The 26,711-nt window shown below is 44.6% G+C and overlaps 1 protein-coding gene across 3 annotated transcripts in view; it reads right to left on the reverse strand.

Annotated features, from left to right (window-relative positions):
• LOC137368741 (coiled-coil domain-containing protein 17-like) overlaps window positions 1-26,711 on the reverse strand; it is a 73,040-nt gene that overhangs the window by 18,457 nt on the left and 27,872 nt on the right. For 2 of the 3 annotated variants that reach the window (XM_068028929.1, XM_068028927.1), the window contains exons 6-8: window positions 9,001-9,140; window positions 7,514-7,681; window positions 6,353-6,543 (exon numbers count right to left, since the gene is read on the reverse strand). In XM_068028929.1, the coding sequence (XP_067885030.1) occupies window positions 6,353-6,543; window positions 7,514-7,681; window positions 9,001-9,140 (499 nt within the window). The remainder of the gene's footprint in view (window positions 1-6,352; window positions 6,544-7,513; window positions 7,682-9,000; window positions 9,141-26,711) is intronic. The other variant, XM_068028928.1, reaches the window with a different exon arrangement.

The following is a 26,711-nucleotide window of genomic DNA, read 5'->3' on the forward strand; positions in this document are numbered from 1 at the left end:
GTTTTCTCTTTTTCCTTTATCTCAGTGACCTCCAGAAACTTGAGCAGATAATCTAGGCTGAGACTTCGCTGCAGTACTGAGGAAGTGCTGAAGTGTTGAAGGTGCCATCTTACAGATGAGGTGTTAAACCGAGGTCCCATCTGCTGTCTCGGATGGACGTAAAAGATCCCACAGCACTATTCTGAAGAGAAGACCAATATTTTTTTATCATTAAAACAGATTAATTTGTCATTATAATATATTTGTGGGGCCTTGCTGTGTCCAAATTGGCTGTGGTATTTCATATATTACAATAGTGTACTTCATTGGCTGTAAAGTAATTCAGGATGCCCTGAGGTTGGGAAAGCTGCTATATTAATGCAAGTCTTTCTTTATTTTCAAAGCTCCTTCTGCTCTACCCCAACCTCGGAGTAGCAGCCCTGCTATACCAATGAAAACTTTTACATCAGACATCCCTATGGTTAAGCATGAGAGTAATAAGGTGTGTCACATTGTGACCAGCTTTAAGACCATAAAAAATAGGATTAGGAGTAGGCCATTCAGCCCCTCAAGCCTGCTCTGCCATTCAATAATAAGACCATGGCTGATCTGATTATTGCCTTATCTCCACTTTTCTGCCTGCTCCCATAACCCTCAACTCCCTTGTAGATCAAAAATCAGTCTAACTCAGCCTTGAATATATCCAATGACACAGCATCCACTGCTCTCAAAGAATTCCTCCTCATCTCCATCTTAAAGGGAGACCACTTATTTTGAAACTGTGCCCCCTAGTTCTAGATTCTCCACAAGGGGAAATATTTTTAGTATCGACACTGTCGAGCCCCCTCAGAATTTTATACATTTCAATAAGAACACCTCTCATTCTTCTAAACTATAGGTCCAACCTGCTCTACCTTTCCTCATAAAGCAACCCCTTCATCCCAGTTAACCTTTTCTGATCTGCCTCCAATGCAAGTATATCCCTCCTTAAGTAAGGAGACCAAGCAGTACTCTAGGTCTGCTCTCACCTATCCCCTGTACAGTTGTAGCAAGACTTCCCTACCTTTATACTCCATCTGCCTTCTGATAAAGGCCAACATTCCATTTGCCTTCCTAATTACATGCTGTACCTGCATGCTGACTTTTTGTGATTCATGTACAAGGACACCCAGATCCCTCTGTACTGCAGCATTCTGCAGTCTTTCTCCAATTTAATAATATTCTGCTTTTCTATTCTTCCCGCTAAAGTGGACAACCTCACATTTTCCCACATTATACTCCATCTGCCACATTTTTGCCTACTCACTTAACCTACCTATATCTCTTTGCAGACACTTTGTGTCTTCTTCACAATATGCTTTCCCACCCTTCTTTGTATCATCCACAAATTTGGCTACAATACACTTGGTTCCTTCATCCAAGTCATGAATATAGACTGTAAATAATTGAGGCCCCAGCACTGATCCCTGTGGCACTCCACTATTTACAGTTTTCCAATCTGAAAATGACTCATTTATCCCAATTCTTTGTTTCCTGTTAGTTAGCCAATCCTCTATCCATCCTAATATATTACCCCCAACATCACAAGCTCTTATCGTGCATAGTAACCTTGCATGTGGCACCTTATGGAATGACTTTTGGAAATCCAAATATACTATATCTACTGATTTCCCTTTATCCAACATGTTTGTTACATCCTCAAAGAACTCTAATAAATTTGTCAAAATGCCCTGCCACGATCTTCAGCCCGGCAGCTGGGACACCTGTGCCTTTGGATTCCTGTCCTACCAAGAAATTTAAAAGGAAAACGGATTTAAAATAAATAATCCATCTCTTTTGCACCTCTCCCACCCCCACATAACAAATTAATTATTTTCCCTCCCCCCCCCCCTGAAAATACTTACCTTTACCATCTGATCTTCCTCCTACAAACTTTCAACTACAACCCTACCCACCATCCCCTACACCCATTATGCTAATTTGACCCTGTTCCACACCCCCCACTTCCCACACTGATAAGTTTACTTCCCCCCACAAGTGTTCCGCCTCGTTTCCCTGGATGGAGATCCAAAGGCGTGGGAGTGCTGGCCACCGGGCTGAAAATTGCGGCAGGAAATCAGGAGGCGACGTGAGATAAATTAATTAATTAATTTTAATTTATTTAAATTGCAGTCCTGTTGCCGAGTGGCGGGGAGGGGCCACCACGAGGCCTCGCCACCGTCAGTAATATTGGGCCAGGCCCTCCAGGCATCAGAGTGCGTGGCGGCCCTTTCTCAGCGGCATCTTCAGGTTCCCCCCCCGCCACAGAAGCGGACGCCTGGGGGAGAACAAAATCCAGCCCATAGTTTCCTGCTTTCTGTCTCCCTCCTTTCTTGAACAGAGGCGTTACATTTGTGTTTTTCCAATTGGCCGGGACCTTTCCAGTATCCAGAAAGTTTTGGAAGATGATAACCAATGCATCCACTATCTCTGCAGCCATTTATTTTAAGACCCGAGGATGCAGAATCAGGTCCAGGGGACTTGTCAGCCCTTAGTCCTATTAGTTTTCCTAGTACTTTTTCTCTCATGATAATATCTATTTTAAGTTCTTCCTTCCCTTTTTAACTTATGATTTTCTGCTATTCTTGGGATGCTTGTGTCTTCTACTGTGAAGATAAATAAAAAATTGATGTTCAAAGACCCTGCCATTTCCTTGTTTCCCATTATTAACTTCCCAGTCTTATCTTCTAAGGGACCAATGTTTATTTTAGCTTTTCTTTTCCTTTTTATATATTTGTAGAAGCTTTTACTGTCTGTTTTCATATTTCTTGCTAGTTTACGTTCATACTCTAATTTCTCCCTCTCTTTTATGTTTTTAGCCATCCTTTGCTGGTTTCTAAAATTTTCCCAATCTTCTGGCCTACCACTAATGTTTGCAGCATTGTACACCTTTTCTTTTAATTTGGTACCATCCTTAACTTCCTTAGTTAGGCACGAATAGTGTATCCTTCTCATACAGTTTTTCTTTCTCAATGGAAGATATCCTTGTTGAGAGTTATAAAATATCTCCTTAAATGTTTGCCACTGCTTCTCTACCATCTTACATTTTAACTGATTTTCCCAGTGCACTTTAGCCAACTCTGTCTTCAGACCCTTGTAATTGTCTTTATTTACGTTTAAGACACTAGTTTCAAACCCAAATTTCTCACTCTCAAACTGAATATGAAATTCTATCATGCTATGATCATTCTTGCCTAGAGGATACTTTACCATGAGGTAATTAATTAATCCTGTCTTATTACAGATTACCAGGTCTAAAATAGCCTGCTCCCTGGTTCCACAATGTATTCTTCTAAAAAAACTGTTCCGAATACACTGTGAATTCATCCTCCACGCTACCTTTGCCAATTTGACGCGTCCAATCTATATTCTAAAAGTTTAAAATCACCCAAGATTATTGCAGGACCCTTCCTACAAGCTCCCATTATTTCTTGACTTATACTCTGTCCTACAGTGTAGCTACTGTTAGGGGGGCCTATATACTACTCCTACCTATGACTTCTTTCCTTTGCTATTTCTTATCTCCACCCAAACTGATCCGACATCTTGATCTTCCGAGCCAAGATTATTTCTCACTACTGTTCTGATATCATTTATTAATCGAGCTACCCCACCTCCTTTTCCTTTCTTCCTATCTTTCAGAAATGTCAAATACCCTTGAATAATTAGTTCCCAGCTTTGGTCACCTTGCAACCACATCTCTGTAAGGGTTATCATTTCATACTCACTGATTTCTACTTGTACTTTCAATTCATCAACCTTGTTAAGAATGCTGCATGCAGTCAGATAAAGAGCCTTTAATTCTGTCTTTTTACCATTTTTTCCTACTCTGACCTTTGTATTGTGAGCCTGCACTCAATAGGAACTGGGTTGAGAAGGAATTCTTCTCATGGGAGCCTGAGAGAAGAAACAGAATTCTGTTCTAGAGATGGAAACAGCGTTGTTAAGCCTTATGTGTCACTCCAGGTCATATCGTCCCAGGTTTACTCCAGTGGAACCATCTTAATGCAAAGCTGCAAGCCACTATTAGCTGCTTTATGGTTTTCAATATGAGAATGTGATCCAATTTTTCATCATTAATCATCCACCCTTATCTTCCTCCCATTCCCCTCGCTTGAATGCAATGACTCATTCTGGTGTAAAGTTTCCTAAGCAGCAGCAACCAGCCAGCACTTTGTCCAGGCTCCCATTCTTCATGTTTGAACATGAATGCTGGCAGGGTAATTTGACCATGGAGACATCGCAGCCAAGCCCTTAACCTCCTTCCCTGCCATCGCCACACACACTTCAGTTAGAATTCTCATTTAAAAAAAATACATCTAAAATACGATACATTGACATTTCAATTACACTTTGACTTATAAAGTGAAGATTGGAAACACTATACAAAGGCTGCATAGAAATGCATAGGTGTTACTGCCCAATCAGTCTATTCTCAATCATCAGCAAAGTGATGGAAGGTGTCAGCGACAGTGCTATCAAGCGCCATTTAAACAGCAATAACCTGTTGACCAATGCTCAGTTTGTGTTGGCCACTCAGCTCCTGACCTCATTGCAGCCTTGGTCCAAACATGGACAAAAGAGCTGAACTCAAGAGGTGAGGTGAGAGTGACTGCTCTTGACATCAAGGCAGCATTTGACCGAGTATGGCATCAAGGAGCCCTAGCAAAACTGAAGTCAATGGGAATCTGGGGAAAATTCTCCGCTGGTTGGAGTCGTACTGAGCACAAAGGAAGATGGTTGTGGTTGTTGGAGGCCACTCATCTCAGACTCAGGACCTTACTGCGGGAGTGCCTCTGAATAGTGTCCTAGGCCCAACCACCTTCAGCTGCTTTATTAATGATCTTCCCTCCATCATAAAGTTAGAAGTGGGGATGTTCGCTGATGATTGTACGATGTTCAGTACCATTCACAACTCCTCAGATACTGAAACAGTCTGTGTCATATGCAGCAGGATCTGGACAACATTTAGGCTTGGGCTGATAAATGGCAAGTAACATTTGCGCCACACAAGTGCCAGGCAATGACCATCTCCAACGAGAGAATTTAACCATCCCCCTTTGATAATCAACGGCATTACCATTGCTGAATGCCCCACTATCAATATCCTGGGGGTTATCGCTGGCCAGAAACTGAACTGGAGCAGCCACATAAATACTGTGGGAAATTCGGTGGAATGAGAGAAAAAAGTGGAAGGGTGATGGAAGTGGAGACGATCAATGACTTCAAGAGGAAGCTGGATGGCCACCTGAGAGAAACTGAACTGCAGGGCTACAGGTATTGAGCAGGGGAGTGGGACTGATTACATAGTTTTGCGGGAGCTGGCTTGGACTCGATGGGCTGAATGACCTCCTTCTGTGCCATAAATGACTCTATGACTCCAAGAGCTGGTCAGAGACTGGGAATTCTGCAGTGAATAACTTACCTCCTGACTCCACAAAGTCTGTCCACCATCTACAAGGCACAAGAGTGTGATGGAATACTCTCCACTTGCCTGGATAATTGTGGCTCCAACACTCAGGAAGCTCTACACCATCCAGGACAAAGCAGCCCGCATGATTGGCACCCTATTCACCACCTTAAATATTCACTCCCTCCATCACCGGCACACAGTGGCAGCAGTGTGTACCATCTACAAGATGCGCTGCAGCAACTCACCAGGCCTCCTTTGACAGCATCTTCCAAACCCACAACCTCTTCCACCTAGAAGGACAAGAGCAGCAGACGCGTGGGAACACCACCATCTGCACGTCCCCCTCCAAGCCACATACCATCCTGACTTTGAAATATATCGCAGTTCCTTCACTGTCACTGGATCAAAATCCTGGAAATCCCTTCCTAAAAGCACTGTTGTTGTACCTACACCACATGGACTGCAGCGGTTCAAGAAGGCAGCTCACCACCACCTTCTCAAGGGCAATCATGGATGGGCAAAAAATGCTGGCTTTGCCAACAACACTCAAATCCCATGAAGTGAATAAAAAAAATCAGCCTGTGTCAGCATTTTCCCTCCAGTTGTGCAATAGTCACATTACCCACCCATATCCTTCATCCTCTCCTCCTTCATCCATCTATCCAATCTAATTTTGAATGTTGACATAGTTTTTGCCTCAACCATTACCCCTGGAAATGAATTCCATGACCTCAAACTTTCTATTCTAAATTTCTGATATTTTACCTTGTACCTACGGCCCCTCGACATACACCGTAACTACTGTCCAACTACTGGAAACAATCTTCCTCAATCTATCTGCCTTTAACACTCAGAACCAGGTAAGTAACCTAGTCCATTTGATGCCCAAAGCTGTGACTTCTGGTCACAATCTGCTTTTACCATTGGCAGGAATGGAGGAGTTGGAGGGGTTTCATCGGGAAGGTCTCGTGTCTTCGAGGTCCTCATGTGACGCTGAAGACGCTGAATCTCCATCTCTTGTTTCAAGAGGTCAATCTCAGTCTTCAGAGACCTCAGTTTCTGATTTCTATCTTTCCGAGTCAGCTGTAGTTGATCATTTTCTTCTCCATCTACTAAAAATGAAATTTTAATACTCAATTACAATGTTTTACGTTCTTCTCAAAGCAAATAATATTAACGCTTGGAAACAGAAGTCTTTTATCATAGGTGTCAACATCAAGTACTTGGAGGTCAGTGTAAAGCTCCCGCTCCTCTGCATCAATAATGTCCTTTAACTGCACCCTTCACTGGGATTGAGGTACACCTGCCCCTCTTGCACCAATGTGATATTTTAACCCTCTGCTCCAGACACTTTGGAACGTCTTAATTACATTGCAAGAAGAGTGGGTGTATTCACTGCTCAGCTGTGACTCAGTTGTAGCAATGTCATCTGAATCAGAAGGTTGTGGGTTCAAGTCCCATTCCATGACTTCAGCACACAAATCAAGACGAACACTTCAGTGAAGTACTGAGGGAATACTGCACTGTCAGGAGTGCCATCTTTTGAATGAGACATTAAACGGAGCCCTGCCTGCCCTCTCAGATGGACATAAAAGATCCCATGGTACTAATTTGAAGAGCGAGGAAGTTCCCACCAGTGTCCCTCAATCCACAAAAACAGACCACCACAAGGTCATTATCACATTGCTGTATGAGGGACCTTCATGTGAGCAAATTGGCTGTCACGTTTTCTACATTGCAACAGTGACCACATTTCAAAAGTACTTCATTGGTTGTTATGCACTTTGGTACGTCCGGAGGTTGTGAAAGGTGCTATATAAATGCAAGCTCTTTCTTTTCTTTCTTTAATCAGACACAATGGCATATCATGGATTTTAAATTGGAAGCATAATCAGTTTAAATGCAATCAAACGCATATCCCACATACTTTCCCAACATAATAGCACACCTGTCCAGATATTGATGCTGTGGGCTTGTTAGCTTTTCATCTATCCTGTTCTATTGCACACACAATAAAATAGCACTATGCTTGCTTTTTAGGATCCAATAAATGAATGTTGATAAATACTTTGAGAAGCTTACCCGATAACATTAGCCTTTGGCCAATGGAAGTCTTCAGTAGTTTATGACTTCTGCGGTTGCTTTGTCGTTTTAGCTGCAGTTTGAGAATTTCTTCTTCTAGTCGCTGGTTTTCTATCTCCAGAGAGATCAGCTCTGAATCCAAATTGCGTTTAAATGTATCGCGTTCCCCTGTTGATCAAGATAGGGTCTGTCTAAATGCAGATTTCTATAAATGTTATTTAAATACAAAAGGTGAGGCCCAATACAGGGAGAAAGTGCGGGAGGGACCCAGATACCCCGGCGATACAGAGGTCCTGCCAAATCTATTGTCAGGACCTCGTTCAGTCCAGGCAGGAAAGTTAGTGGTTAAAGACCGCAGGGAGGACTGTTCCCAGCGACTGGGAAAGATCGTGAGTTTGAATGGGGGGCTCAGAGCAGCAATCAGGAGGGAACAAGTGTAGGTTGAAGGGGGGTGATTGCCAGATCGCAGGGCTGGAGGCTCAGGATCATGGATTGGGGGGCACGATCGGCAGATCGCAGGGCTGGAGACTCTGGATTGCGGTTGGGGGGCAGTTGCCAGATCGCATCACCGAAGAAAGACAGAAGCTTTGCTTGAGGGGCTGCGGAACACCTATGCCTCCTCATGGATCACAAGCAGAGATCTATAAATGACTTCCTTCTGTAGGCAGCTGCTCTCATCTCCATTTAGCTGCCGAGCCCTAAAAAACCCAGCTGCCAGCTGGCCAGCCAGTGTTAAATTTAAATCAGGCTCCCAACTGCACAGTGTGATACAACTAATTGGCTTGTTTAGAGTTAACCACATTAGTGAGAGACTGGAGTTACATATATGCAAGGACAGTAGGTTTACTTTCCTAAAGGACATTAGTGAACCAGTTGGGATTCACAGCAGTCCGACAGCTATATGATTGCTTTACTGACACCAACCTTTTATTTCCAGATTTTCTTTTTATTTGAGTTCTAATTCTCAAAATGCCATGTTTGGATTTGAACTCACATTCTCTGGATTACTAGCCCAATAAAATAGTCCTTACCAGACTGTTCCTTTAATGATCTGTTTCCTCGCTGTACTGAGCTATTAAAAATATTTTGTGTTGGAGCATCTAACAGCACTCAGCTGCCTCATTTCAAATTTTAAAAAAACATTTGCTGCTGAATTATGCACCTTCCTTCATTTCTTGATTCGGATGTACACACCTAAATTAAAAATACTTTGTTTTCATATTCAACTTGGCATATTCTTACTTCTGCCCGTTTGTAAGGGAAAGAAATTCAGAAAGGGCAACAACAAAAAAAGGACCTGATCATGATCTGAAAATAATAGCATTCTCCTTTGCACAAAGGTCAAGCTGCCTGCAATGCTGGTGGTTAGGAGGTATACATTAATTGATGTACAGCCTCGCACAACAGTCTGGCAATGTTCCTCACAGGTGTAAATGTCTTTCTCATACACCAGCACCATTACTAAACAAACTTCTACACAACCATACTGTGATTCCTCTCCTTCCGTTGTGTCCTTGGGTGCTTCACCCTCTGTTCCAGTTGCAGAGCTTCAGCCAGGAGATCATGTAGCTGAATGAGGATCAGTTGATCATTGCCGCCATTCTGCAGGTAGGAAAGTCGCAAGGCACTGAAGAGGAAATTCAGATACATGAATCGTGAAAATAAATCACACAGGGAGTATCATCGTCCAATTCTGCTGCAAAATAGACTGCACTGCTTTGCCTGCCAATCCCAACACAAAGAGCTACCAGTCATGCCATCTTTGGTAGAGCAGAACAAAGGCCAAGACAAATGAGGGAGGGAAGACCAGGAAAGGATCATTCCAGCTGCTCTTTGTACACCTCCCAGCAATGGAATTTCTGGTAGAGACCTACAGGCAGGTCAAAAGTTCATGCTTTTGGCCAAGATGTGGTGCAGGCTTGGGAGCAGAAGTGAACTTCAACCAAATACAAACATTGAAACCGTACCTCAGATAAATGGGCAACTTAAACTCCGTCAATAAAACAAAAGCAAAATACTGCGGATTCTGCAAATCTGAAATAAAAGCAGAAAGTGCTGAAAATACTCAGCAGGTCTGGCAGTATCTGTGCAGAAAGAAGCAGAGTTAACGTTTCAAGTCAGTGACCTTTCATCAGAACTGGCAAAGGTTAGAAATGTAATAGGTTTTAGGCAAATAAAGCAGGGGGTGGGGAGTGGGGGGAGAAGAGAACAAAAGGGAAGGTGTAGATAGGACAGAGGGCCAGAGAGATTAACTGACAATGCTTTTTCTATCACCACACTATTAGCACACTCTCTTTGCCTTTGCTCCACAACCTCCTGGTCAGTGGTGGTTGCGTAGTGGTAATGTCACTGGACTAGTAATCCAGAGCCCAGATTAATGCTCTGGGGACATGGGTTCAAATCCTGCCATGGCAGATGGTGAAATCTGAATTCAATTAATAAATCTGGAATTAAAAAGTTAGTCTAACGATGACCATGAAACCATTGTCAACTGTTGTAAAAACCCACCTGGTTCACTAATATCCTTTAGGGAAGGAAATCTGCTTTCCTTATCCGGTCTGGCCTACATTTGGCTCCAGACCCATAGCAACGTGGTTGACTCTTAAAATGCCCTCTGACATGGCATAGTCACTCAGGTCAAGGGCAATTACAGATGTTGAATAAATGCTGGCTTAGCTAGCACTGCCTACAATCCACAAAAAACAAATAAAAAAAAAAGATAGACTAGTGTTATGACCAGGTGAGAAAGTTGTCTAAGGGTCTTTCGCTGTCTTCATCTCGTCTTATTGTAGTAACAGGGTTTAATTTTAAACACACTGTGTTTTGAGCTCTCCCTTTGTGAATCCTTGTTCACAGCTTTCCAATTATAAGGCAAAGAAATGAGCACACCAGGTTCTCTTTAGGTTTAAAGAAAAAAAGTGAAATTTATTAGGCCTTAAACTTAAATTCTAATACGGTTAACGCCTACTGATATACAACGCGCCCACGCTAGCATGTACACGCGATACACACATGCAAATAAGGACAGAAGAGAGAAGAAAAATAAAATGGAGGTTTGAGGCAGTCTCTAAAAGGGGGTTTCTGTTACTGTTTCAGTGTTTTATAATCATCTTGAAAAGAATAAGTTCATTAGAGATAGTCAGCACGGTTTTGTGAAGGTAGGGTACCTTACACGGTAGGTCGTGCCTCACAAACCTTATTGAGTTTTTTGACAAGGTGACCAAACAGGTGGATGAGGGTAAAGCCGTGGATGTGGTCTATATGGATTTCAGTAAGGCGTTTGATAAAGTTCCCCACGGTAGGCTATTGCAGAAAATACAGAAGTATGGGATTGAAGGTGAATTAGTGCTTTGGATCAGAAATTGGCTAGCTGAAAGAAGACAGAGGGTGGTGGTTGATGGTAAATGTTCATCCTGGAGTATAGTTTCTAGTGGTGTACCGCAAGGATCTGTTTTGGGGCCACTGCTGTTTGTCATTTTTATAAATGACCTGGATGAGGGTGTAGAAGGGTGGGTTAGTAAATTTGCGGATGACACGAAGGTCGGTGGAGTTGTGGATAGTGCCGAAGGATGTTGTAGGTTACAAAGGGACATAGATAGGCTGCAGAGCTGGGCTGAGAGATGGCAAATGGAGTTTAATGCGGAAAAGTGTGAGGTGATTCACTTCGGAAGGAGTAACAGGATTGCAGAATACTGGGCTAATGGGAAGATTCTTGGTAGTGTAGATGAGCAGAGAGATCTTGGTGTCCAGGTACATAAATCCCTGAAAGTTGCCACCCAGGTTAATAGAGCTGTTAAGAAGGCATATGGTGTGTTAGCTTTTATTAGTAGGGGGATCGAGTTTAGGAGCCACGAGGTCATGCTGCAGCTGTACAGAACTCTGGTGCGGCCGCACCTGGAGTATTGCGTGCAGTTCTGGTCACCGCATTATAGGAAGGATGTGGAAGCTTTGGAAAAGGTGCAGAGGAGATTTACTAGGATGTTGCCTGGTATGGAGGGAAGGTCTTACGAGGAAAGGCTGAGGGACTTGAGGTTGTTTTCGTTAGAGAGAAGGAGGAGAAGAGGTGACTTAATAGAGACATATAAGATAATCAGAGGGTTGGACAGGGTGGATAGTGAGAGCCTTTTTCCTCGGATGGTGATGGCAAACACGAGGGGACATAGCTTTAAGTTGAGGGGTGATAGATATAGGACAGATGTCAGAGGTAGTTTCTTTACACAGAGAGTAGTAGGGGCGTGGAACGCCCTGCCTGCAACAGTAGTAGACTCGCCAACTTTAAGGGCATTTAAGTGGTCATTGGATAGACATATGGATGAAAATGGAATAGTGTAGGTCAGATGGTTTCACAGGTCGGCGCAACATCGAGGGCTGAAGGGCCTGTACTGCGCTGTAATGTTCTATGTTCTATGTTTCTAGCTTGCCGTCGAGTCCTTAATTGTAGACAGCTCCTACTTTTCATTAGGGCCCAGTATTCTTCTTAAACTTTGTTCACTGTAGGAGACTTCTCTCTCTTGGTGTTCATATGTCTTCAATGGTTCCAGAAGCTGGTGAGAGCGAGATGAGAGCAGACAGGAGAGAGATGTTCTCAGTTCAGGAGCTAACAACCTTCTGATTTCAAATTCCCTGTTGGAAGTTCAAATTCAAAAAACTCCAAGTCAGTCATGTGACTAAACTGGCCTGACCACATCTGTTTGTGTATTTGGCCATCTTAGTAGTTAACCTGGAATGCTTCAACGTCTGGTTATCAAAAGTCCATTGTGAATTAAATTGGAGCAGGGAATAGCTCCTTTGTTCTTTGAAGTACTTTGTTTTTATATTTCCAAAATATTCATAGAAAGCTGTAAAAATTACATTCCCAAACAGTTTAAAACAGCATCAAGTCAAAAAATACAAACAGTGCAAAGGTGATCAGTTTCCTTCTGTACAATCATGAGTTGCCTCACAACCCTTCCATTTCATTGTCATGCCATATACATTTTTACATTTACAGCACACAAAATTTTCCCGATACAGTTCGAGGGGTGTCCCATGGATCCAGCCCCTCAGTTCAGCTTGGTGGGGGGACCTTACACTGTGGTTTTTCCCCATTGAGCCTTTGCTGCGGCTGCCCCAAGCTTTAGTGCGGCCCTCAGCACGCAGTCCTGGACCTTGGAATGTGCCAATCTGCAACATTCGGTCATGGACAACTCTTTGTGTTGGAAGACCAGCAAGTTTCGGACAGACCAAAGGGCGTCTTTCACCGAATTGATAGTCCTCCAGCAGCAGTTGATGTTTGTCTCGGTGTGCGTCCCTGGGAAAAGCCCGTAGAGCACAGACTCCTGTGTTACAGAGCTGCTTGGGATGAACCTCGACAAAAACCACTGCATCTCTTACCACACCTGCTTTAGTTTAAGTTTAGTTTAGTTTAGAGATACAGCACTGAAACAGGCCCTTCGGCCCACCAAGTCTGTGCCGACCATCAACCACCCATTTATACTAACCCGACACTAATTCCATATTCCTACCACATCCTCACCTGTCCCTATATTTCCCTACCACTTACCTATACTAGGGGCAATTGCTAATGGCCAATTTACCTATCAACCTGCAAGTCTTTGGCATGTGGGAGGAAACCGGAGCACCCGGAGGAAACCCACACAGACACAGGGAGAACTTGCAAACCCCACACAGGCAGTACCCAGAATTGAACCCAGGTCGCTGGAGCTGTGAGGCTGCAGTGCTAACCACTGCGCCACTGTGCCGCCCTGTGCAAAGACACATTCCAGGAGGAGGTGGGCAACCGTCTCTTCCCCACCACAACCACCGCGGGGGCATTGTGCAGAGGGGGCGAGACTTCGGGTGTGCATGAAGGATCTGACAGGGAGGGCCCTTCTCACCACCAGCCAAGCTACATCTTGGTGCTTGTTTGAAAGTTCTGGTGATGAGGCATTCCGCCAAATGACTTCAAATGTTCTTTGAAGTACTTGTCCGTTGATATGCAAATGTCTCTCTCCAGCCAAATTCTCCAATTGTTTTTTTAAAGCAAGTTCTTTCTTCACCATCAGCAGTTTAAAATCAATGTGACGAAATTAATTTTCCTCATTCTTGGCAGGTGAGGGGCTTGCCTGACATTAGGGAGAATAAAAACTCATTTAACTAAAACCATATTTATTAGGTGGCATGAAATGGTGTGTAGAATGAAGTCGCATATTTAGGAGTTTGGAACACAATAGGAGATTGGTGCAGGCAGTGATGCACAATATTTAAAAAAAATTATATTTAGAGATACAGCACTGAAACAGGCCCTTCGGCCCACCGAGTCTGTGCCGACCATCAACCACCCATTTATACTAACCCTACACTAATTCCATATTCCTACCACATCCCCACCTGTCCCTATATTTCCCTACCACTTACACCTACCTATACTAGGGGCAATTTGTTTTGGCCGATTTACCTATCAACCTGCAAGTCTCTGGCATGTGGGAGGAAACCGGAGCACCCGGAGGAAACCCACGCAGACACAGGGAGAACTTGCAAACTCCACACAGGCAGTAGCCAGAATTGAACCCGGGTCGCTGGAGCTGTGAGGCTGTGGTGCTAACCACTGCACATTCTTCCCTCAGCCTGCTTTTCCTCCATTCACAACATGAAACTTGGGCCAAAATATAGTTTAATCGTGCCTTGTGGAAAGTACTTCCCATTCATGGTGCCGCAGTGGGAGGATATCTGTGCAAAATATCTGCTTGCGAAGTGTTTCTTAAGGCATATTACATGGAAGCTACCACTCAGTGAAAGGGCATTCAGCCAAACCAGTCCATATTGAAATAAAAACAAGAAATGCTGGAACCACTCAGCAGGTCTGGCAGCATCTGTGGAAAGAGAAGCAGAGTTAACGTTTCGGGTCAGTGACCCTTCTTCGGAACTGACAAATATTAGAAAAGTCACAGGTTATAAACAAGTGAGGTGGGGGTGGGGCAAGAGTTAACAAAGGAGGTGTAGATTGGACCAGGCCACATAGCTGACCAAAAGGTCACGGAGCAAAGGCAAACAATATGTTAATGTTGTGTTGAAAGACAAAACATTAGTACAGATTAGGTGTTAATGCACGGAATATTGAATAACAGCAATTACAAACCTGAAAAAAAACAGTGGGTAAACAAACTAAGATGAAATGAAATAAATGAAAAAAAGATCGTAAAAAATGTAAAAAAAAAAAGAAAAAATAACTAAAAATGAAAGTAAAATGGGGGGGCTGTCATGCTCTGAAATTATTGAACTCAATGTTCAGTCTGGCAGGCTGTAGTGTGCCTAATCGGTAGATGAGATGCTGTTCCTCGAGCTTGCGTTGATGTTCACTGGAACACTGCAGCAATCCCAGGACAGAGATGTGAGCATGAGAGCAGGGGGGAGTGTTGAAATGGCAAGCAACCGGAAGCTCGGGGTCCTGCTTGCAGACTGAGCGGAGATGTTTCGCAAAGCGGTCACCCAGTCTGCGCTTGGTCTCCCCAATGTAGAGGAGACCACACTGTGAGCAGCGAATACAGTATACTACATTGAAAGAAGTACAAGTAAATCGCTTCACCTGAAAGGAGTGTTTGGGGCCTGGGATAGTGAGGAGTGAGGAGGTAAATGGGCAGGTATTACACCTCCTGCGATTGCAGGGGAAGGTGCCATGGGATGGGGACGAGGTGGTGGGGGTAATGGAGGAGTGGACCAGGGTGTCGCGGAGGGAACTATCCCTTCAGAATGCTGACAGGGGAAGGGAGGGGAAGATGCGACTGGTAGTGGCATCACGCTGGAGGTGACGGAAATGGCGGAGGATGATCCTTTGGATATGGAGGCTGATGGGGTGGAAAGTGAGGACAAGGTGAACCCTGTCACGGTTCTGGGAGGGAGGGGAAGGGGTGAGGGTAGAGGTGCGGGGAATGGGCCGGACACGGTTGAGGGCCCTGTCAACCACAGTGGGGGGAAATCCTCGGTTGAGGAAAAAGGTAATATCAAAAGCACCGTCATGGAAGGTAGCATCATCAGAGCAGATGCGTTGGAGACGGAGAAACTGGGAGAATGGAATGGAGTCCTTACAGGAGGTAGGGTGTGAAGAAGTGTAGTCGAGGTAGCTGTGGGAGTCGGTGGGCTTATAATGGATATTAGTAGTCAACCTATCCCCAGAGATGGAGACAGAGAAGTCGAGGAAGGGAAGGGAAGTGTCAGAGATGGACCATGTAAAGGTGAGAGAAGGGTGGAAATTGGAAGCAAAGTTGATAAAGTTTTTCAGTTGGGGACGGGAGCAGGAAACGGCACCGATACAGTCATCAATGTACCGGAAAAAGAGTTGGGGGAGAGGGCCTGAGTAGGACTGGAACAAAGAATGCTCGACACATCCCACAAAAAGACAGGCATAACTAGGACCCATGCGGGTACCCATCGCGACACCTTTTACTTGAAGGAAGTGAGTGGAGTTGAAGGAGAAGTTGTTCAATGTGAGAACAAGTTCAGCTAGGTGGAGGAGGGTGATGGTGGATGGGGACTGGTTGGGCCTCTGTTCCAGGAAGAAGCGGAGAGCCCTCAAACCATCCTGGTGGGGGATGGAGGTGTAGAGCGATTGGACGTCCATAGTGAAGAGGAGGCGGTTGGGACCAGGAAACTGGAAATTGTCAAAATGACGTAGGGCGTCAGAAGAGTCACGGATGTTGGTGGGAAGAGACTGGACCAGCGGAGAAAAGATAGACAGGAAGAAATAAGTTCAGTGGGGCAGGAGCAGGCTGACATAATGGGTCTATCGGGACAGTTACGTTTGTGGATTTTGGGAAGGAGGTAGAAGCGGGCTGTCCGGGGTTGCTAGAATATGAGGTTGGAAGCCGTAGAGGGAAGATCTCCAGAGGAGATGAGGTCAGTGACAGTCCTTTGGACGGTGGCTTGATGTTCGGTGGTGGGGTCATGGTCCAGAGGGAGGTAGGAAGAAGTGTCCGTGAGTTTTTAGATTTAGATTAGATTAGAGATACAGCACTGAAACAGGCCCTTCGACCCACCGAGTCTGTGCCGAACATCAACCACCCATTTATATTAATCCTACACTAATCCCATATTCCTACCAAACATCCCCACCTGTCCCTATATTTCCCTACCACCTACCTATACTAGTGACAATTTATAATGGCCAATTTACCTATCAACCTGCAAGTCTTTTGGCTTGTGGGAGGAAACCGGAGCACCCGGAGGAAACCCACGCAGACACAGGGAGAACTTGCAAACTCCACACAGGCAGTACCCGGAATCGAACCCGGGTCCCTGGAGCTGTGAGGCTGCGGTGCTAACCACTGCGCCACTGTGCCGCCCCATATTGTTGGAGTCCATATTGATGCTTATCACCCACTCAAGCAGTCAGCCTAATCCCTTGTGCCCATCCTGTTCCTATGTCCTTTTATTCCCCATTAATTCAAACACCTATCTAACCTATTCTTAAATATTGACGCAGGGATCGATATAAAGGCAGAGGCAGGATCGGAGTGGCAAGACGGGCAGGGGTAATGATAGCGGGCGCAAAACACAGAAGATCATGGGACACGTCCAATTTCAACATGGATGCCACACCGTCATTTTACTTCCGGCTTTCACGTCTCCAGTGCACAAGTGGGCGTGGTGCAAACTTGCATGCTGCAATTTCACTTTGACTATTTAAAGGGCCAATGCACAGATGGAAATTGGAGAATTTGAGTGAATTATAGATTACTAGAATTTGAAATTAAGTCGCTTTAATGAGGGGCGCCATGGTTGGATGGTGCAATGAGGACGAGGAAGGAGATGCTATTCCTCAATAATGAGAAGGAAAAAAACGGCCGCTCTAATGAAAAAGGTGTGACTGAAGAGGTGAGCAAGCAGGAGTGTTGTGTTCAGGACATGGAGACAGTGCAGGAAGCAGTTTGATAACCTAACCAGGTCAGGAAAGGTGAGCACAGTAGCATATTCATCTACACCCTGTAGTGCAACCCAATTCACTTTTACTCGATCTTATCAGGTACACTCCATCACATCACTCGTCACTGCCATTTTAATGCACTTCCTCAACTCCCTTTTCTCCCTCCACCACTACCACTTATCCCAATCCTCTTGTAAGTATTTGTCAGATGTATGTGACTTCCATTCGTTATGCATTTGCTTGATAGTCACCCTCACTGAATGCAGTGCATCCACCAGGTGAAGACATGTCTAACCGACGCTCACATGTCTTACAGGAGAAAAGACAACGAAATACAAGGGAAAGGGAGAGGACTGGAGTTGGGCTACCACAGATCGTGGAGCTGAGAACTGCAGAGCAGGAGGCCATGGAGATAAGCAAGATGTCAGCATCCCTGACCATCGGAGATGGGGAGACTCAGACTTCCCTGTTCCATGGTGCCAGCAGTAAATATCTACGACCCACATTTCATACAACTAAGTCACGTTGACGTGATTTCAGCACCAAATAAACATTTTTATTCCCATGACTAAATCATATTCATCTCTTCTCTCCTTCAGGCCTATCACAATGAAGAACTGCTGCCTGTGCCATTTCTGGATGACAGGGTCTGTGCTGGGGTCTCAACTTTTTACAATTTATATTACTGACTGAGATGAGGGGAGTGATGGCATGGTCGCGAAATTTGCAGATGACACAAAGATAGGTAGGAAAGTATGGTGTGAAGAGGACATAAGGACGTTGCAGACCGTTATTGATAGGTTGAGTGAGTAGGCAAAAATCTGGCAGATGGAGCATAATGTGGGAAAATGTGAAGTTGTTTACTTTGGCAGGAAGAATAAAGAAGCAGAGTATTACTTAAACGGAGAACGATTGCAGAATTCTGGGTGCAGAGGGATCTGGGTGTTCTACTGCATGAGTCACAAAAAGTTAGTATGCAGGTACAGCAAGTAATAAATAAGGCTAATGGAATGTTATCCTTTATTACGAGAGGAATTGAAAATGAAAGTAAGGATGTTATGCTTCAGTTATTCAGGGCATTGGTGAGACCACATCTTGAATGCTGTGTGCAGTTTTGGTCTCCTTATTTAAGGAAGGATGTAAATGCGTTGAAGGCAGTTCAGAGGAGGTTTACTAGATTGATACCTGGAATGAGCGAGTTGTCTTATGAGAAAAGGTTGGACAGACTGGGTTTGTTTTCACTGGAATTTAGAAGAGTGAGGGGTACTTGATTGAGGTTTATAAGATCCTGAACAGTCTTGTCAAGGTGGATGTGGAAAGGATGTTTCCTCTTGTGGGTGAGTCCAGAACTAGGGGACATTGTTTTAAAATTAGAGGTTGCACCTTTAGGACAGCGATGAGGAGAAATTTTTTCTCTGAGGGTTGTGCGACTTTGGAACTGTCTGCCTCAGAAGGTGGAGGCAGGGTCACTGAATATTTTTAATGCGGCTGTAGATAGATTCTTGTTAGGCAAGGGAATCAAATGATAAAGCGGGGTAGATGAGAATGTGGAATTCGAAACACAAACAGATCAGCCATGACCTTATTGAATTGTGGAGCAGGCTAGAGGGGCCACAAATTTTTTTTTATTCATTCACGGGATGTGGGCGTCACTGGCTATGCCAGCATTTACTGTCCATACCTAATTGCCCTCGAGAAGATGGTGGTGAGCTGCCTTCTTGAACCGCTACAGTCCATGTGAGGTAGGTAGACCCACAATGCTGTTAGGAAGGGAGTTCCAGGATTTTGACCCAGCGACAGTGAAGTAACAGCGATATAGTTCCAAGTCAGGATGGTGTGTGACTTGGATGGGAACTTGCAGGTGGTGATGTTCTCATGCATCTGCTGCTCTTGTCCTTCTAGGTGGTAGAGGTCACGGGTTTGGAAGGTGCTGTCTAAGGAGCCTTGGTGCGTTGCTGCAGTGCATCTTGTAGATGGTACACACTGCTGCCACTGTGCATCAGTGGTGGAGGGAGTGAATGTTTGTGGATGGTGTGCCAATCATGCGGGCTGCTTTGCCCTGGATGGTGTCGAGCTTCTCGAGTGTTGTTGGAACTGCACCCATCCAGGCAAGTGGAGAGTATTCCATCACACTCCTGACTTGTGCCTAGTAGATCGTGGACAGGCTTTGGAGAGTCAGGAGGTGAGTTACTCGCCACAGGATTCCTAGCCTCTGACCTGCTCTTGTAGCCACGGAATTTATATGGCTACTCCAGTTTAGTTTCTGGTCAATGGTAGCCCCTAGGATGTTGATAGTGGGGGATTCAGCAATGGTAATGCCATTGAAAGTCAAGGGGAGATGGTTAGATTCTCTCTTGTTGGAGATGGTCATTGCCTGGCACTTGTGTGGCGCAAATGTTACTTGCCACTTATCAGCCCAAGCCTGGATATTGTCCAGGTCTTGCTGCATTTCTACACGGACTGCTTCAGTATTTGAGGAGTCACGAATGGTGCTGAACATTGTGCAATCATCAGCGAACATCCCCACTTCTGACCTTATGATTGAAGGAAGGTCATTGATGAAGCAGCTGAAGATGGTTGGGCCTAGGACACTACCCTGAGGAACTCCTGCAGTGATGTCCTGGAGCTCAGATGATTAATCTCCAACAACCACAGCCATCTTCCTTTGTGCTAGGTATGACTCTAACCAGTGGAGGGTTTTCCCCCAGATTCCCATTGACTCCAGTTTTGCTCGGGCTCCTTGAGGAAGTACTCGGTCAAATGCTGCCTTGATGCCAAGGGCAGTCGCTCTCACCTCATCTCTGGAGTTCAGCTCTTTTGTCCATGTTTGAACCAAGGCTGTAATGAGGTCAGGTGCTGAGTGGCCCTGGCGGAACCCAAACTGGGTATCACTGAGCAGGTTATTGCGAAGCAAGTGCTGCTTGATGGCACTGTTGATGACACCTTCCATCACTTTGCTGATGATTGAGAGTAGACTGATGGGGCGGTAACTGGCCGGGTTGGACTTGTCCTACTTTTTGTGTACAGGACAGACCTGGGCAATTTTCCACATTGCCGGGTAGATGCCAGTGTTGTAGCTATACTGGAACAGCTTGGCTAGAGGTGTGGCAAGTTCTGGAGCACAGGTCTTCAGTACTATTCCCGGAATATTGTCAGGACCCACAGCCTTTGCAATATCCAGTGCCTTCAGTCGTTTCTTGATATCACGCGGAGTGAATCGAATTGGCTGAAGACTGGCATTTTGATGCGGGGGACTTCAGGAAGGGGCTGAGATGGATCATCAACTGGGCACTTCTGGCTGAAGATTGTTGCAAATGCTTCTGCCTTATCTTTCGCACTGATGTGCTGGGCTTCCCCATCATGGAGGCTGGGGATATTTGTGGAGCCACCTCCTCCAGTTAGTTGTTTAATTGTCCACCACCATTCATGACTGGATGTGGCAGGACTGCAGAGCTTAGATCTGATCCGTTGGTTATGGGATCGCTTAGCTCTGTCTATTTCATGCTGCTTATGCAGTTTGGCATGCAAGTAGTCCTGGGTTGTAGCTTCACCAGGTTGACAGCTCATTTTGAGGTATGCCTGGTGCTGCTTCTGGCATGCCTTCCTGCACTCTTCATTGAACCAGGGTTGGTCTCCTGGCTTAATGGTAATGGTAGGGTGGGGGATATGCCAGGCCATGAGGTTACAGATTGTGGTTGAGTACAATTCTGCTGCTGCTGATGGCCCACAGCGCCTCATGGATGCCCAGTTTTGCATTGCTAGATCTGTTCAAAATCTATCCCATTTAGCACGGTGACACAACACGATGGACGGTATCCTCAATGTGAAGGCGGGACTTCGTCTCCGCAAGGACTGTGCGGTGGTCATTCCTACCAATACAGTCATGGACAGATGCATCTGCGGCAGGCAGATTGGTGAGGATAAGGTCAAGTATGTTTTTCGCTTGTGTTGTTTCCCCCACCACCTGCCGCAGACCCAGTCTAGCAGCTATGTCCTTTAGTACTCAGCCAGCTCGGTCAGTTGTGGTACTACCAAGCCACTCTTGGTGATGGACATTGAAGTCCCCCAGCCAGAGTACATTTTGTGCCCTTGCCACCCTCAGTGCTTCCTCCTAGTGGTGTTTAACATGGTGGAGTACTGACTCATCAGCTGAGGGAGAGCGGTAGGTGGTAATCAGTAGGAGGTTACCTTGCCCATGTTTGACCTGATGCCATGAGACTTCATGGGCTCCGGAGTCGATTTTGAGGACTCCCAAGGCAACTCCCTCCCTACTGTATACCATTGTGCCACTACCTCTGCTGGGTCTGTCCTGCGGTGGGACAGGACAGACCCAGGGATAGTGATTGCAGTGTCTGGGACACTCTCTATAAGGTATGATTCCGTGAGTATGACTATATCAGGCTGTTGCTTGACTAGTCTATGGGACAGCTCTCCCAACTTTGGCACAAGCCCCCAGATGTTAGTAAGGAGGACTTTGCAGGGTCGACAGGGCTGGGTTTGCCGGTGTCGATTCCGGTGCCTAGGTCGATGCCGGGTGGTCTGTCCGGTTTCATTCCTTTTTATTGACTTCGTAGCAGTTAGGTACAACTGAGTGGCTTGCTCGGCTATTTCAGAGGGCATGTAAGAGTTAACCACATTGCTGTGGGTCTGGAGTCACATGTAGACCAGACCAGGTAAGGACAGCAGATTTCCTTCCCTAAAGGACATTAGTGAACCAGATAGGTTTTTACAACAATCGACAATGGTTTCATGGCCATCATTAGATTAGCTTTTAATTCCAGATTTATTAATTAAATTCAAATTCCACCTTCTGCTGTGATGGGATTCGAACCCATGTCCCCAGATCAATACCCTGGGTCTCTGGGTTACTAGTCCAGTGATAATACCACTACGCCACCGCCTCCCCGAATGACCTACTTCTGCTCCTAATTCATATGTTCGTATGGTTTCTCATAGAATTATAGAATGATTGCAGCAGAGAAAGGCCATTCAGCCCGTTGTATCTGTATCGGCTCTCTGCAAGAGCAACTCAGCTAGACCCAAGACCACACTCTTTCCCCCATAGCCCTGCAAATTTCTCCTCTTTGGGTACTTGTTCAATGCACTTTTGAAATCCACGATTGAACCTGCCTCCAGCACACACTCCGATCCTAACCACTCCCTGCATAAAAAAGTTATTCCTCGTGTCTCATTGATTCTTTTATATCGGTGTCCTTTGGTTTTCAACCCTTCCACCAAAAGGAACAGTTTCTCTCCATCTAATCTCACTTATGATATTGAACACCTCTATCAAATCTCCTCTAAACCTTCTCCTATCTAAGGAGAACACTACCAGATTGCCCAATCTATCTGCGCAACTGAAGTCCCTCATCCCAGAAACCATTTTCATCATTTTCTGGAACATCTCTAAAGCCTTCACATCCTTGCTAAAGTACAATGCCCAGAATTGGATTCAATACTCCAGTTGAGGCCAAACCAGTGTTTTGGCTTTTGTACTCTATGTCTCTACTTTTAGTGCAACCATCAGCTTCAAACCAACAACACCCACAGAGTGATGATACAGAACTTCCTTCAACTGTAAGGACTAAAGAACACCAAGGAGATGGAGGTGAGAGTAAAAAAACAAAACCACCATTAATCCTGCAAAATTAAGGGAATATGAAGGCAGCTACTTGTATTTCCATTTTATATATCCTGGAAGTGGAGATACAACTCAACCAGTATGCAATTTGTGCACAAAATTTGACACCGAGCTACATAAGGAGATATTAGGACAGGTTACCAAAGGCTTGGTCAAAGATGTAGGTTTTAAGTAGCCTTTTAAAGGAGGAGAAAGAGGCAGAGAGGTTTAGGCAGGGAATTTCATAGCTTAGGTTCTAGGTAGAGGAAGGTACTGCTGCCATTGGTGGGGCAAATAGCATGAGAACATGCTAGGTGTACCTGACTCAGTGGCGCTGTCAAAGCTAATTCTGTCTGGGAAGCATTGTACACCCAGTGAGGCAGATGAACGACCCTCCACATAGCCTGATGTGGACCCCACCTACTGTGGTCCAGATAAGGGAAGTGGCCCTAGATCCCTGAAGGAATGTAAGTTTATTTTTCTAAAACGCTTCTCAAGATTCAGCCTCCTTACATAGGGAGCTGAGGGGACCATGGACGAGGTGGGAAGGGAGGCCTTGAGATTTTAATCGCTCCATCGTTGGCCTTCGGCAGCCTCAGCCTTAAGCTCTCAATGAATTTTTGAAACCTTCCAAATTACAAAGACACTTAATTATTAAGCATGAAATATATAAAGACAAACAACGTTTGTTTTTTTTGAGCAAAAGGCTAAGGAACAGGTTTGTGCTAAAGCAGTGGTGAAATCCAAAACTACTGCTGATAAAAAGCTTATAGTCTCATCCTACTTAGTGGAGCAGAAAATTACTAAAGAAAAAAAATCACATAAGATTACTGAGGAGTTGATAATCCTCCGTGCCACTGATAGCATAAGGGAAATTATTTGGAGAGCAGAAGGCCAAGGAACTGAAAAAAAAAGTCAAATGGTACTGTCAAACGACAGATTGATTTAATGTCAAAAGACATAGTTTTGCAGTGCATTGATCAGCTGCATGGTAATGACTGCACTCTACAACCTGGTGAATCCACAGACATTTTTAAATGTCCCATTTACTTGCCTATGTTCCTTATGTGTGGAAGAGGGAAATCAAAGACTTTCTGTTTTGCAAACAGTTCAGTCAGGTGATATTTTTGAATTGTTGGATGATTTTATGATGTCAGCAGAAATTGGCTGGACAAATTGCACTGGGGTCTGCACTGAGGGGGCTGCAGCAATGACCGAAAAGCATACTGGTGTTGTGCAAAAAATAAAAGTTGCTGCACCTCATGCTATTTGGACACATTGCCTTTTACACTGAGAGCCACTTGCTGCAAAAGATATTGAACCAGCTCTTCACAGTGTTTACAACACAATGGTAAAGGCACTAATTTTATTAAATCCAGAGCAACAAATCCTAGGCGCTTCGTTGCACTTTGCGAGGCAGTGGTTGCAGCACATAATTCCGTGCGTACAGAAGTGAGATGGTTGTCTCAAGGTAGAATGTCTATCCATAAGTCTCATCCCCAGAAAGAGATTTGATAAGAAACCTGAACACGCCGAGGTGCTGAATACTGACATGTAGCTGGCTAAACTGAGTTACCTCACAGGCATATTCAATGAAATAAAGAAGTTGAATAAAACTATGCAAGATGAGAGAATGCATTTTATTGTCCAGCATAGAAGAATTAACGCATTCAAGAGGAAACTGCATGACTGGAATGTTCATGGTTGTGGAGAGACTATGGATAAATTTGAGCTTTTACATTCTTTCATTCAAGAAATACACAGATTTTGACATAATCAAACCACAACTGGTAGCACATCTTTCTAGTCCACACAACAAATTTAAAACTTATTTTCCAGAACACTTAATGGGACGATCCGCTACATCCTTGTGAGCTATAAAACTCCTTTAGTGAGAAAATTGAAACTAAACTGCCATTCTCTATCCCATCAAAGCTTTTATAAGAGCTTATGGACACTTCATCAGATAGCACCCTCAGCACCAATACAAAAGCAAAATACTGCTGATGCTGGAAATCTGAAATAGAAACAGAAAGTGCTGGAAAGTGCAGGTCAGGCAGCATCTGTGGAGAGAGAAATAGAGTTAACGTTTCAGTTCTGTGACCTTTCATCAAAAGCTCCAGGCATCTGTCATATGCAGGGGTTCCTGTAAAATGTAGTGAATTGAGAAGAGGATCTAGAGGACAGTAATCACTTTGGTGCACAAGGAATGTCAAGTGGATAATGGGAAAGAAAATAAGATTTTAGCTTGTATTGTTAGGACTGTTTAGTACAAAATCATGCATGCTATAGCTAAAGCTATACAAGATCTTGGGAGTATTCTGTTCATGATGAAGGACATCAATGACCAGAATGATGCCAACTCTTAGAACTCTTAGTCCTGGACTTAAGTCTAATACTTCAAAAAAAGCCCACATGCATATCTGAAGTTTTAAAACGATGAGCTGTTTGATATGGTCAGCAATTGCAGGATTGAATGGTTACAGCTATAAAATCCATAGGCAAAGGGTTAGGTTAGACACCAGGAAGTTATTCCCCTTCCCACTCCACCTCCCATCAGTGAGAGTCACTACCCTCTGGAATAAATTGCCATGGCCTGTGGTAACTAAGGAATAGCTCCACTCCCATTCCCAATAGAAGAGGACATTTCCACTTATAGGGGAAAATTGCCAGTTAATTGTGACTGCGATTTTACATGAGGCAACTATGGTCGCACGGAGTTTGCTTGAGAGACTGAACAAGTCAGAGAGGAATTTCTCAGAGGTTTTCCTATATTGGCCGCAAGTTGCTGACTCTCACAAGACACAGCGAACAGAGTGTCAGGTAGGAGCAGCGATTTGGTGGGGCAAAGCTATTGGTTTGTTTTCACCCTCCTTCTTTCTTCACATTTTCTCTCTCAGTATGTGACTCACAATGTAGTTCTGCAATCGACGGAATTTCTATCGTATTAATTGCCTCGAACTCTTCCTGCAGCTGATCCTCAGAAGTATGGGCTGAGTATTATCTGCTCGCTGTATCTAGATTTAAACTGGCTGTTACCAGGAATTCACCTTGCTAAAACATATTTTCACTCTTCATTAAGGCAAAATTGTGCAGCGTGAGGCAGACAATAATGATTTTGGTTGGACTGTAAACCTACATCCTGGCCAACTGATCCATAGAACGGAATCATTCCTTCAGCATTCGCAAAGTGTACTTAACAGTAACTCAAGTTGTGTCATGGATATCACTTTACCTGAGCTCTCCCATTGTGTGAGGTTTCTTTTTGGCGATGTCAGCCATAGCTAAAAGGCTAGGGCTGGTCTCCCAACAGCCATTTGTCCATTCTCAAGCTGTTCAAATAATGCAGGCACTGGACTATGGCAGAATAAAGAATCATGGATGCACCCTGGAAACTGGCATTAACATGCAGGATTGCATCTCTGTGGCTTGAATAGTTATGAAAAGTCACCCTTTTCTGTTTATGTACACATTCAAGTTGGTGCAAGGATCCCTCTACTCAAGGGAAGCCTGTCCAGTGGCAAATGTTCTGTGCCCTCTTCAGTTGGTATCTTGTTTCTGGTAGGAAACTTAGGATTGAGTTTCCCTGACAAGCATGACATCAGTCACTTGCTTGGTGGAGATATGATATACTGACTTATAAAAAAAAAAGACTTGCATTTGCATAGCACCTTTCATGT

This window comes from Heterodontus francisci, chromosome 4 (assembly GCF_036365525.1).
Source record: "Heterodontus francisci isolate sHetFra1 chromosome 4, sHetFra1.hap1, whole genome shotgun sequence".
NCBI lineage: Eukaryota > Metazoa > Chordata > Chondrichthyes > Heterodontiformes > Heterodontidae > Heterodontus > Heterodontus francisci.